Below are 13,452 nucleotides of genomic sequence, written 5' to 3'. Positions count from 1 at the left end.
ACTTTATATGGATAGATTGAATTGCTTTGTACCTATCGAATATTAATTTAAAGAATAGAGACAATATCCTATTGTAGCTACTCGAGAATATTAAATATTAAAAAAAAAAAAAAAAAAAAAAAAAAAAGAAGAAAAAAAAAGTAAAGTAATAAAAAAAAGAAAAAAAAAGAGAGAGAAAACTTCGTAACAAATAATTTGATATAAAAGAATATCAATTTTGACGTTCAATCTTATTAATGCGATTTATTACATGTAATGGCGGGAAAAAAAAGGAACAAAAGAAAAAGCTTGTAAATGCTAGTAACAGTAGAAATTTTCACATAATCTTAGTCTCATCCGTTAAATCACTTAGGTTTACCGTTCGTAATACGCAATCTTTTTATCACTTCTTGTTTGTTCATCGTTGGTAAAACTTAAAGCGTGTCGTTAATACCGTCATCGGTTTATTTTCATCATTGTATAACTGGTAGGTAACGATGTGTGAATTATCGCTAGTTTACAGAGAAATCAGTAAGAAAAAATATATCGTTAAAACGATAATAGTTATCTTCAATTAATTTCTAATCATTTGATTCGTCTAATGGGAAAAAGGTTACATGTAATTTTTAATTTTAGAATTGAATGATGCTCGATCGAGAAATACTAAAAAAAGAAAAAAAAAAAGAAATTAATATTTTAATTCAAATTAAAAATTCATTGAATTCGTAATAAAAATTGTCATTTAAAAAATTTTCTGATCTTTCTCTCTCTTTTCCTTTAATCATGCAGATGATCATGCAGTTAAATAAAAATAAAGGACATTTTGACATTGATACTGAGACATTGATTTGAGTAAAATTTGTGGATTTAAATGCGAATGAAAAATTGATTATTAAAATTTAGGAAGAAAAAGAAAAAAATTTCTATAAAGATATATAAATAAATATTAGGATAAATAATTCTAATGTTTTTCTCTTTGTGTTACGAGATTGCAAGTAGGCTGAATTTCCAGTCTTGGACTGTTCGATTCGCCATCGTGTTCGCGCCCACGTTCGATCTCGCGAGTCTGACCTTATTCGGAAACCTTCTCCCGCGCCCACTTGATCCTTGCTCATTTCGTTACCTCCTACCGGTGTGAGCTGCTGCTATTGCTGCTGCAGTTGCCGCTGCAGTTGCCGCTGTTGCTCTTGTTGTTGGCTATAGAACTTAAGATTGGGTGGGGACAACTCGAGATTGTGGCGCAATCCTTTTAAAGTGGGTGCACTTTTAACGTGACATTCGTCCGTGTGTTCTGTGTGTCATTGCGTTAAGGCGCCACAATTCTTTAATCGACAAAAAACATAAACTAATCTGTTTCCTTTTTGTCTCTTATATCAGCAATTTCTTTTTTGTTTTTGTTTGTTTTTTTTTTTTTTTTTTTTTTTGTTTTAATACAATCTAATTTGGAATTGGTTTATATTTGGAATTGGATATTATTTGGAGATTTTTTTTTTGTGTTTTAATACTGTTTATAAATGGCTCTGAATTTTATGTCTCTTTTTCTTTTATTGGATTTTAAAATGCTAGGAGACAAAGTTATTATGACAATAATAATGTAATAACTTTATTATTGTTATTATTACTATTATTATTATTATTATTATTATTATTATTATTATTATTATTATTATTATTATTATTATTATTATTTGCCATTTTAAATTGATACAAAATACAAAATTATATATGCAGGTAAATAAAGATAAATTTTTAGCGTAGCATCGTTTAGTTCAAAAAAAGAAAAAGAATAAGATATTTCTTAAAAATTGTCATAAACGAATTCATGTTTTTCTTTTTCTTTTTCTTTTTCTTTTTTTTTTTTCTTCTTTTTTTTTTATAAAGATGAGCAAGCGCGTTCTACGCTACGTAAATTCTATTGATTTGATTTTTCAAGAGATAGAGTCAATCGATGGCAATGCATTTGGTTAATTTCCAGTAAGCGTGATTGGTTCAGCCCGTTATCGGGGTCGTACGGTATTTTAATGGATGACTTTCGTCACTCCCGCAGTCATTACTTTGTGTACAGCTTGAAGGCAGAACGAACGCCCGTATCTGGTTAAGAACTGGAGCGGCAATCCCACACGCATCGAACTTCTGAAAAGTCATTGCAAAGGAAGGACTTCGTAAAAGTTTTTTTTTTTTTTTTTTTTTTTTACAGAAGCGACGTTGTTTATGTGTTCATCTCTTTCGTTCCAAAAAGACGAAATAGAAGATAGATAGAGAAAGAGAGACTTTTCTCGTATAACTTCTTTTTTCTTTTTACGAGTTTTATTACTGAGAATACTCAAACAAGAATTTATCTCTCTGTTTTACGAATGATAAGAGATAAGAAAGAGATCATTTATTGAGATCTATTCTTCTTACCTTTTTAACACGTCGATGATTCTCGTCTTTGAGATATTTAAAAAGTAATAATAATAATAAAAAAAAAAAAAAAAAAAAAAAAAAAAAAAAAAAAAAACTTAAAAACAAATATTTAATCATCATCTTAATCACCAATCTCTTCGATTTTTTCTTTTCCTCTTCTTTTTCTTTTTTTTCCTCCTTTTTTTTTATATGTTTATCTCTTTCATGCATACCTACGACAGCATTGGAAATATGTCAAGGTAAGTAAGGGATACATCCTTACGATAACTTCGACTTATTTTATTCAAGACACGCCACAATGATCACACTTTTTTATATTAATATATATATATATATATATATATATATATATATATATAAATGCCACGTAGATAGGCTATACTCACATACACATACATTAAAAATAAAAAATTATAAAAGGGGGACCACTAAAAGAAACTTGCTTTTCCTCTTATATGTACATATTCATACATACATCCATACATATACAGATGCATATGTATATACAATTCATACATGTTTACATCATATGTATGTGCGCGTTTCGATCATTGAAAAATTATTTTTATGATAATTATTATTTCATCATTTTAATCGAAATAGCCTATACGTTATTAAGACATATATACATATATATTTATGTATATACATACAATACATATCATACATACATATCATATAGACAATTTATAACACAACTTTTCTCACAAACACGGTGTTGGTTTCATCCATGTTTCTTTCAGACTTACACGTGCCTGCACGTGTGCGTTCTTGTCAACAACCAACCATGCTGCTCCCCCACCGTAAGTTCCATGGTTATTGCATACGATCGTAAAATTGTAACAAAGCAAAACAGCAGCAGCAGCAGCAGTAGCAGCAGCAGTAACATCAGCAATAGCAACATCAAAGCATATAATTTGTTATGCCTGCTTTTTCTTTTTTTTTTTTTTTTTTTTCTTTTTTAATGAACCTTATCACTTATAGCATTTAAAAGTTCAACTTTGAAAAATCGTTTATGCTAAATACTTCGGTTTTTTTTTTATCTTCTTATCGATTATGTCTCTTTTATTTATTACAAACTAGTTTTGCAGAAAGCTATTCATATCGGTTTAATGTTCATTTTCCATTAAAATTATTCACAAATTTATCTGAATAATTTTATAGAAACAAAAGTCTGGTATATTAATCGTTAAATGATACATAAATCATTTGTACTAAACAAATTAATTCATTTGAAAATCGTTGCTGCTGTCAGCGCATGGCAATTTCCAAACTCCTCGCTTATAACTTTATTATAATAAACATTTATTTTATACGTCTATATCACGTATACGTCCTCACGATTGCCTGTTTTTTTTTTTTTTTTTTTTTAATATTTATTCATTGTATGCATGATTTTAAAGCGAATTCTTAATCATTCCATTTGTGCTTGATTTAATAATATATTAAATTTATAATCATGAACGCTATTGAACTTTGTTCTTTGAATGTTTATAATATTTTATTTAATTCGTGTATGAGATCTTTCTTTTATTATCCTAATCTCGTTCGTTGTTTATATAATTGCACGATAACGCACGTAATTTCACCTTAGCACGGTTTTTTTCAATATACGTTTCAACACACGGCACAATACACAGCACAATTATACATAATGTGTATCCATGATCTTAATTTATATGTAATTTATCAAATGAATTATTTATAAATACAATTTATTTATTATATCTTTTTTATTTCGTACGATTTATTTTGATGATATATATATATATATATATATATGCGAGTGATCATTTCAAATGAATCTGTTTTTATGGTTTAATAAATAGTTTCGAGTCCGATGTGTAAATAATATTTTTAGATAAGACAAGATGATAAGTAAAAACGATTGATTAGTATCAATGGAGTAAGAGAGAGAAAGAGAGAGAGAGAGAGGAAGAGAGGAGTCATATATAAACAAAACATGACTAATATTTAGAATAATCATTTATCATTAGTCTTGTAAATCGAATTATTTTTAAATTAATTACTGTTTAATTTATTATACGTAATAAAAATTAGATGTACAATATATTTCAATTAATTGATCCGTTTATAATCATTGGAATTGTATTTGTTATATTTGAAAGAAATTCAGATTGTCTTTTGAAATGATCCTAGTACAATCAATATATGTCTTCACGATGATCTGTAATTTATAATGATTATAGTAATAATTTGAAAGATGCATCATTTTTTAATATTTCTATTTTTTATTTATTTATTTATTTTTTTTTTTTTTTTCATTTCTTTCTCTTCTTTCTTTTTTATTTTAATTTTAATTTTGATTTTGATTTTTATATGTTTTAGGCCAGCAGACATGTCGGAGACCTGTTCGAGGACCTGCGGGACGGGCACAACCTTATCTCCTTGTTGGAAGTACTCTCAGGGGAGCATCTTGTGAGTGTTAAAAATCATTTAATCCAATAACAATAGAATGCATTAGAAAATATTAATTATTTAAATACATTTATTATTAGATTCGCGAAAGAATTTTTTAATAGCAATAATCTGTTATACATAGCTAAGAAATTATATTATTAATAGGATTAATTTTGAATAAGTTTTTATTGGATAATGTTCTTATACAATATGTAATAATAATAATAATAATAATAATAATAATAATAATAATAATAATAATAATAATAATAATAATAATAATAATTGTTCTAATTCTAGCCACGGGAAAGAGGAAGGATGCGTTTCCACATGTTGCAAAACGTACAAATGGCACTCGATTTTCTTCGATACAAGAAAATCAAGCTTGTAAACATACGTGCCGAGGATATCGTTGATGGCAATCCTAAATTGACACTTGGCCTGATTTGGACCATCATACTGCACTTCCAGGTAGGTGATCACAAATATCAATACTGAAAGTTAAAATAATTTTCGATTTATTACGTTCCTTATTATTCCTTTTTTTTTTTTTTTAATATTTTCGAATTGTTTGATTGATTTCATTGAATTAGAACGAGTATATATATATTTATTTAATTTGTTTCTTAAAATAATTGACAACAACGAGCGGTGAAGATCGAGAGATGAAAAATTGATTGGATTATAATTTGTAGATTTGATAATTTATTTAGAAGACAAAGAAAAAAAAAACAAATAGATCAGGGACACATTATAGGATAATAATTTGATTGATTTGGGGGGAAAAAGAAAATAAAATAATAATAATGTATATTCCTTTTAATTTTGTAAATTCGAAATAATATCTAAACGTGTTAAAAATTCACTTGGAAACGAAGGGATGGTTTTAGGTGAATTTAAAAAATTATCAATCGTCTCTTTGTTAGAAATCGTCGTATGTATGTACATAGTAATTGATATTAGAAGTAAAGACAGAGATTCGCACGGATGTTATTATGTAAACGGAGGGAGCATGGTTTGAACATTTCGCGCCATAACCATTCGTCTTCGGTCTCTTCGTGTGAAACTTGGATGGCTTAGCTCGAGTGATTCACTGCTGCGTATTTTTGGTACGCGCGATACGATTTCTCTATGTTTTATACTCTCTCTCTCTCTCTCTCTCTTTCTCTTTCTCTCTCCTTTTATCTATCTCACTTTCACAGGTTATTCTCGATTTTATAGACCGCCGTACATGTCGTTTCAACGAGTTTATCGCACCCTCCTTAGGTCAAATTCGCAAATCTTCTAAATTAATTGACTTTTCTTCTTCTTCTTCTTCTTCTTCTTCTTTTCTTTCTAAGACGAACTTATCGACTATTCTATTATTTTATAACAATTATCGAATCGATTAATTCAATAATTTTTATAATATCGTAATTAAAATTATCTGTAAATGTCATTGTGAATGTTTCGATGATTATTAGCACGAGTATTAGGAAAGATCAAGAAAAGTATTTTCGATCGTGAAATCGGGGAAATATTAAAAGTAAAATATAACAAAATCGAATTAATGTTCGAATTTACCGTGGTGATTAGTCAGTCGATTGATCGATATTGATTTAAATTAATGAAATCGCTTTGTAAACGTGGACATTTAAATATCTAATATAATTTAATAGTGTTTCTTTAATCAAATTTTGGATCAACGAGGATCGATATTGTCGCGATGATGGTGATAATGATGGTGATGATGATGATGATGATGATGATGGTGATGAAGCAGCAGCATCCGACGATCTTTTCTCGCTCGACCAGCAGTTTATCGAGTAATGTGATCCGACGTATCGGTTTAACCGCGGTTCACGGCGCATTTGCAAACGGTAGCCGCACTGATTAAAATAAAAGAGATAAAACGACTTGAAAGAGAGAGAAAGAGAGAGAGAAAGAGAGAGGAAAAGTAGCAAACTATCTTGGAAGCTATGAGCGCTCTTCATTCATCTCTTTATCGATTAAATTCATCTTCGCCTTTGCGAATTCCGTCTTCTTCTTTTTATCACTTCTTTTTTATTTATTTTTCTCTTTTTTTTTTCACCACTTGCATACACTACACGCACTATCAAGTTCTATCCCGTCGTTGATTAATAAAATCCAAATATATATATATTTTTTTTTCTTTTTTTTTTTTTTTTTTTTATGAAGTACTTCGTTCAATGTTCCTGCTCTCGAATCGATTGAAAGGATCGATGAATTATTTCGTACATATTATCATATAGAGTTCACATTATTAATTAGTAAATGTTAATAGTTCGATCGGTCAATGAAATATTAATCGATCATAGGGAGGATCGATATTTTGCAACATTTAAATTGCAAATGTAATGAAGAATTATTTTTTTTCTTTATATATATATATATATATATATATATATATATATATATATATATATATAGATATATATATAGTTGATCCAAATAACATAGAAATTTATTTAGGACTAATGTGCATCTTTAATAAGCGCAATTCCTCTCTCCTCGAATGAACGCATATCTCTTCCTCGACGTTGCATATACACATACATACACAGACACACAAGCACACACACGCACTGTGTGTTTACTTTTCATTCTATTTTTCTCTCTGTCAGCATCGTCGTCTCTTATAGAGAGTCTCCTTCTCTCCTTCAATCGTGAAAGGGCTCCTTTGTGTGAATAAAGGAGCCACGAATGGAGTCGCGTTATCGTCAAAAATTGAACGCCGTTCGTTCAGTACTGCAAACGTGAAACGCATTCCTGATCGTAAAAATGGAAATAAGAGGAAGGAACGCAATGGTTATGTTTGTGCGTGTATTATATATGCCAGTAAAATTCAAGCGAAGAAACGTCGTGTTCAATAGTTTCCATTTTAGGTTTCTTTTTGAAATCTTTTTTATTCGAATTTGAAATGATGTCACATTCTTTCGTTTTATTTTTCTTTATTTATTTATTTACTTTTCTTTTCTTTTCTTTTTTTTTTTTTTTTGTTTATTTCTCTCTATCCCCTCGTCTCATGAAATGTCAAGAAAAAAAATCCAAGAGAAAGAAGATCTTTTAGATTTATTGAGACAGTTTTTTTTTTTTTTTTTTTTTCTTTTCTTTTTTAACCAGTCGAAATTTCTTTACGAGGGAAGTAACCTCGGCATTATTTAAGTAAAAAATTTCGTTTCAAAAATTTAACGAAGGAAAAAGGAAATATATATATATATATATGTATCGGCCGACATCTTAACGCATAGTCTAGACATGCATTCTTCATTCTTGTTTGCGAATAGAATAACGAACGACTGAGAGAAACATGTGGCCAGATCAAAAGCTGCGCGGCTCTCGCGTGCGTCTTTTTTTCCCTCCTTTTTCACCGTGTTCGACGTATGTTCTCTCGACGGTGAAAAGCCGCCGGAAACGCAAACACAACACACCGATCTCTGTTTCCTGGATCCGTCAAATGATACGAGACGAGGTTCGATTCCTCGAACATATCGACAAACATATATATATATATATATATATATATATACGTATATGTGTATGTGGCGAGTATATATATATATATATATATATATATTTAAATATAGATAACGAGTTTGTTTTCTATTTTTAAACTTCCCGGGTGTTTTCGAAGAAGTCAAATTGCTGATAGTATTAGAAATTGGCGGGAAAAAATAGGATTCTAAGGTTTCTTCACGGTTTTTGTTTTCTCTTTTTTCTTTTTTTTTTTTTTTTTTTTTTTTTATTCTCTATCATATTAAGAACAATCACAGTCGTCTAACAGTGATATCTTTTTTTTGTTCTTTTGCGCCGCAGAGATGGCGACGCAAGGTAAGTCCCCCCTTAAAATAAATAAGTATTGGTTTTCTTTTCCTTTCTTTTCTTTTTCTTTTTTTTTCTTTATTTTCTTTTTCTTCTTTTTTTTTTTTTTTATTATTTTTTAAGCGAAAGCAGCAATTGTTCGTCAGCTCGAAAAAAAAAAAGTTTTTTCTCGTAAGCTCGCTCGAAACTATTTACTTACTTCTATGTGGGCGTAGTAGTTCAACGTTGAAAGAGAGAGAGAATGAGAGAAAGAGAGAGAGAAAGAGAGAGAGAGAGAGAGAGAGAGAGAGAGAGAACGACGAACTCGCGCGTTACTATTCCCGAATGATCGTTTTCTATATCGAGTTGAGATAGAGCTTGGAATCGGAGATACGTATAATATAGAGACGGAATAGTAGTAGTAGTTTAGTAGTAGTAGTCAGTAGTAATCAGTAGTAGTAGAAAGAGAAAGGACAGAGATAGGAGAAGGAGGGAGAGAAAGAGAGAGAGAGATAGGAGAATAAATAGCTTGTTCATGCGAAAGTGCTGCGACTAATAGTAAAAAGGATAAGATTTGTCGATATCAGTATTCTTGTCCAATCCATTTTACACATTCCTTTGAAGTCTGCTTTCCCATTTGGAATGTATTATACATATATATACAATGTCCTTTGGGATGCATTCTGCATTCTCTATTAGCCCTTCGAACTTTTTCCACAAAGATCTGAAAAAGTATTTATATCTTTATTCTAAAGGATTTCCTTACACTTGTTTTCTCTTTAATTTAAAACGTAAAAGAAATAAAGAAAGAAAAGATAAAAAGTAAAAAGAAACGAAATAATAGGACATTCCTTAAGAAAATATTGTATATTTCTATAGGAACTCGTGCTATCTTCGTCGTTCTAACTCTTACTCGCTAAAATTCTTTTCCTTTTTCTTTTTATATTTTTGTTCATTACGAAATTGAGGTCACACTGCACGTTACGTTCGCTTTTTCATAAAAAAAAAAAATAGAATATTAATAATAATTGTTAATATATATATTTAATCTCTTGTATGTGAAGTGTAGAAAACTGCATTAACGATACGAGATTATTGCGTAGACTGTTTTATCGACCAAGCTCGTACGCTTTTCACTTTTTCGATAGTAGATGGCGTTGAACGTACTCATTCTAAGCTAATTCATTCATAGTAGATTTTTTGAATGACTACGTAGTACGAGAAATACGTAGGAGTCCTTTATGAATGAAATCGTTTGTATATTCATAATATTTATACGAAAATGATTAATTTATTGATTTTATCGCTTTTATCGATATCATTTGTTTCATTTTTCATAGAGATTAATAATTAATACGGGCATTGCACGTATGCGGATGCATGCTTTCGTTAAGTGCTTGCTTATTATAGGCGCTATCTTTGCATCGAATTTCTAATCGTAGATAACAACAAACGCTTACGTTCGTTCTACTTGAACATTTGTTAATGTTACGATTTTATTGTTTAAATTAGAATTAATTAACTTTTAATGCTTCGCAATTCTTCGTGTTGATTTATTATTGCATATGATAGTGTTAAGAAAAAAAAAAAAATAAAAATAAGAAAATTATACGTTAAAATAAGGAAAAGATCAAGAAACCATGCATTCCTCCCCCCTCTTAAAAAAATAGAAAAAATAAAAATGATTGAGTCATCGTAAAGAGTCTAACGTGAGTTCTAAGTAGACGTAAAACTCACAGCTCGTTTGGATTTCCTTTATCGGTCAAGGTTCGCTCGGTAAATATACTTAAGTGGCGTATCCTTACCTACGTAAAGATACGACATTACGGTGTGTAATAATGTCGCAATTCTTTCAACCGTATTTGTCAAACGCGTCGTCCTCGACTCTCCCTGGCAACTTGACTCCGACAAGAGAGTGAAAGAAAATCACGGAATGATACTCGGAAAGGTGGAGAAATTTTTCTTACACTTTTGGATCAACGATCCAGTTCTTTTCTTAGTTTCCCAGGGAAAAAAAAAGAAAAAAAAATAACCAAAGAAAACAACGAACACAGATAGAGAAAGACTTGCGCGCGTGAGCGCTCGCATTAAATGCAATGTCATTTTCTATCGAAGTTCTATCGAAGGTCTTCGTTGAATAGATAACGTAATACTTAAAGTACGTGTTGGATTTGGCAATAGATTTCTGCAAAGAATTTATTTTAATTCTTTTATATGTTCAAATTATGATTTTTATTAAAAATTTGTATCTCCATTTTCCTTTCCTTTCCTTTTCCTTTTCCTTTTCTTTTCTTTTTTTATATTTAATCAAAAAGTAGAATGCCGAAACTTTCAAAATAATTGATAATTGAGATCAATTATGAAAATTATTTGATTTTTATTTTCTCATTATCGAAATTTGTAAGTTTATTTCTTGGTTAATTATTTTATTTACTTCTTCAAAGATGCGTATAGATATATATAATAACACGTTGGTATCAGAATGAATTATGTTAAATAAGACCACATAATATATCTTTTTTTTTTCTCTAACGATGCACTGACAATGTTCGTTGTTATTGAACGAAGTCAAGTAAGTAGTTAAAGGTCTTCATTCGATCGAACTCTGTAAGTTTCAACGATCGATAAGTGTTTCTTACTTCCTTAATAAAAGAACGTTACAAAAGATATTAAGCAGACAAGAATATTTCTATATTTAATATCATTATAAAAAAAGAAAAAAAACAAAAAGAAACAGAAGAAAGGAAAGAAAGAAAGGAAGAACGAAAGGAAGAACGAAGAAAAAAATATTATGCCTGTGAAAATAATTCTATGAACGTATCGAAAAGGAAAGTAATTTGAGTTTACGTTGTGCAACTTAATTAATATATATATATATATATATATATATATATATATATATGTTCGCGCATACATACGTATATGTGTGTGTTTGTGTGTCATTTAAGAAATGACATTTAATTAGATCACGTAATAATATTGTAGGACATGAAAAATTATATAATTAAAAAGCTAGTTGTTTTCATCTCTTTGGTTTCTAAGATGATATTAAAAGTTTATAAAATAGAATAGAATTTTATTTATTGTTGGTAATGAAGATAAAAAAAAATTGAAGAGATAAAGAAAAGAAAAGTAAAGGAAAGAAAATAAGAATAGAGAAAATTAACTTAGAAGGTCCATTTTTGGTGTCTTAGACAGATATCACCCACGCATTTAAGTTCACCTACGCTTATATCTCAAAGTCGTCATCGTCGTTGTCTCTCTTTTTCTCTCTCTTTCTGTCTGATTCTTTCCAAAAACAGACAACATCGTCGAAGACACTAAAAGTGGGTCGAGAGAAAGAGAGAATCGTTTAAATCGGGCGGATGCGTTCGAACGCCTTTTTAGACTTCTCTTACCTTTTGTTGTACCATACTCACTTTTTTCTTTCTTTTTCTTTTTTTCTTATTTATTTTTTCTTTTTTTCTTTTTTTTTTCATTCTTTATACCATGAGCAGTCCAACGTTATTCTTTCCCGTGAAACACTCGTGGAGGATGTCTTGCGAACATGACATCATTCGTCCGAATAAGACTCGTGGAGTAAGTCGATGGTGATGCCGCACTTGGAATATCGTTAATACCGTGCCGTTCTCTTCCGTGCAAGGCCGACCAAAGAAAAGTCACTTTTAAATTAGTAGACCAATTATATATTCTTCCAAATATATCAAAAGTAAAAATAAAAAAGAAATATAATAATAATAATAATAATAATAATAATAATAATAATAATAACAATAACAACATAATCATTTGATTTTAGATAAAATTAGATCATTGATTCAAAGAAATGAATTATTCTTCTACCTCTTTATATATCATTATTTTCTTTGTTATTTTATTTAATTCAATTTTATTTTATTTTTTCCTTTTCTATATATGAAGGATCCTTCTATTGGGATGAATTCCATAGTATACCGGAAATAATAATGATGACGATCAGATTTGCACTGGCAGGAGTTACGAGCTCATATCCGGTTCGCCGATCTCCACGATCGGGCAGCCAGTTCTCTCCAATCTTTATACCTTCTTCTTCTTCGTTCCTTTCTACTTTCCTTCACTCCTCCTCTCCCTTTCCCTCTTCCTCTATTCCTCTTTACCGTATTGCTGGGGTATACACCGTAAATCGAGATTACACAAACCGGCATCGCCATACGGCTTTCCACTTGCTCCTCTTCTTCTTCTTTTTATTTTTCTGCCTTCTTTTTTTTTTTTTTTTCCTTCTTACATCCGGTAGTCCTTTTATTCTTCTCTTTTCCTGTATGTCAAATTATGGTCTGACAAATTAGGATTATTTTAAAAGAAATTACATCGAGTTTGGTTGGAGTATAGTTGGTTTTTTTCAGAAAGTCACTTCGCCGAGCATAAAACTGATCATTTCGAGATATACAATTAAATCTGACCGATTTTCTCTTAAGGTATAACTGTATATTATAAATCTATCAATGTTACTAACATAAGTTTTTCTCTCTTTGGTCTCTCTCTTTCTCTAACATAGTATTATCTATATATCAATCATCCGGTCACCTGCTTTCGTCTGCACCAACATCTTACTATTTTTCTCAAACTTTCTAATTCTAAAATAGTTACTTCTCATTCTACGATCATTTTGACTCTCCTCCTTTTCCTCCCATACAACCTTCGCTTATGAATTCCCCTAAAAACCTTGAAGGTGTGAAATAATTAACGAGTTAGATCATTATTTAATGTCCTTGGTAAAGAATTTTGCTTATAGACAAGGCCATTCGTACGAACAGAAATTACTATTGTGTTCATAGAAAAAAAAAATCCCATATGATTTGATCTCTC

General features: G+C 29.9%; 1 protein-coding gene across 29 annotated transcripts in view; it reads left to right on the top strand.

Moving 5' to 3' along the window:
- The window catches only part of shot (dystonin-like protein short stop), a 117,483-nt gene that overhangs the window by 47,806 nt on the left and 56,225 nt on the right, over window positions 1-13,452 (top strand). For 22 of the 29 annotated variants that reach the window (XR_004838850.2, XR_014983433.1, XM_035871847.2 and 19 more), the window contains 3 exons: window positions 3,129-3,188; window positions 4,735-4,824; window positions 5,107-5,277. Coding sequence is in view for 27 of the 29 variants with exons in the window: in XM_035871847.2 (XP_035727740.2) it covers window positions 3,129-3,188; window positions 4,735-4,824; window positions 5,107-5,277 (321 nt within the window). In the remaining 2 variants the exon portion in view is untranslated. The remainder of the gene's footprint in view (window positions 1-3,128; window positions 3,189-4,734; window positions 4,825-5,106; window positions 5,278-13,452) is intronic. The other 7 variants (XM_035871862.2, XM_035871850.2, XM_035871852.2 and 4 more) reach the window with 1 other exon arrangement.

Source organism: Vespa mandarinia, chromosome 21, assembly GCF_050613455.1.
Source record: "Vespa mandarinia isolate Hongniang chromosome 21, ASM5061345v1, whole genome shotgun sequence".
In the NCBI taxonomy this organism is placed as follows: domain Eukaryota; kingdom Metazoa; phylum Arthropoda; class Insecta; order Hymenoptera; family Vespidae; genus Vespa; species Vespa mandarinia.
This window is presented reverse-complemented; position numbering and strand designations above follow the sequence as displayed.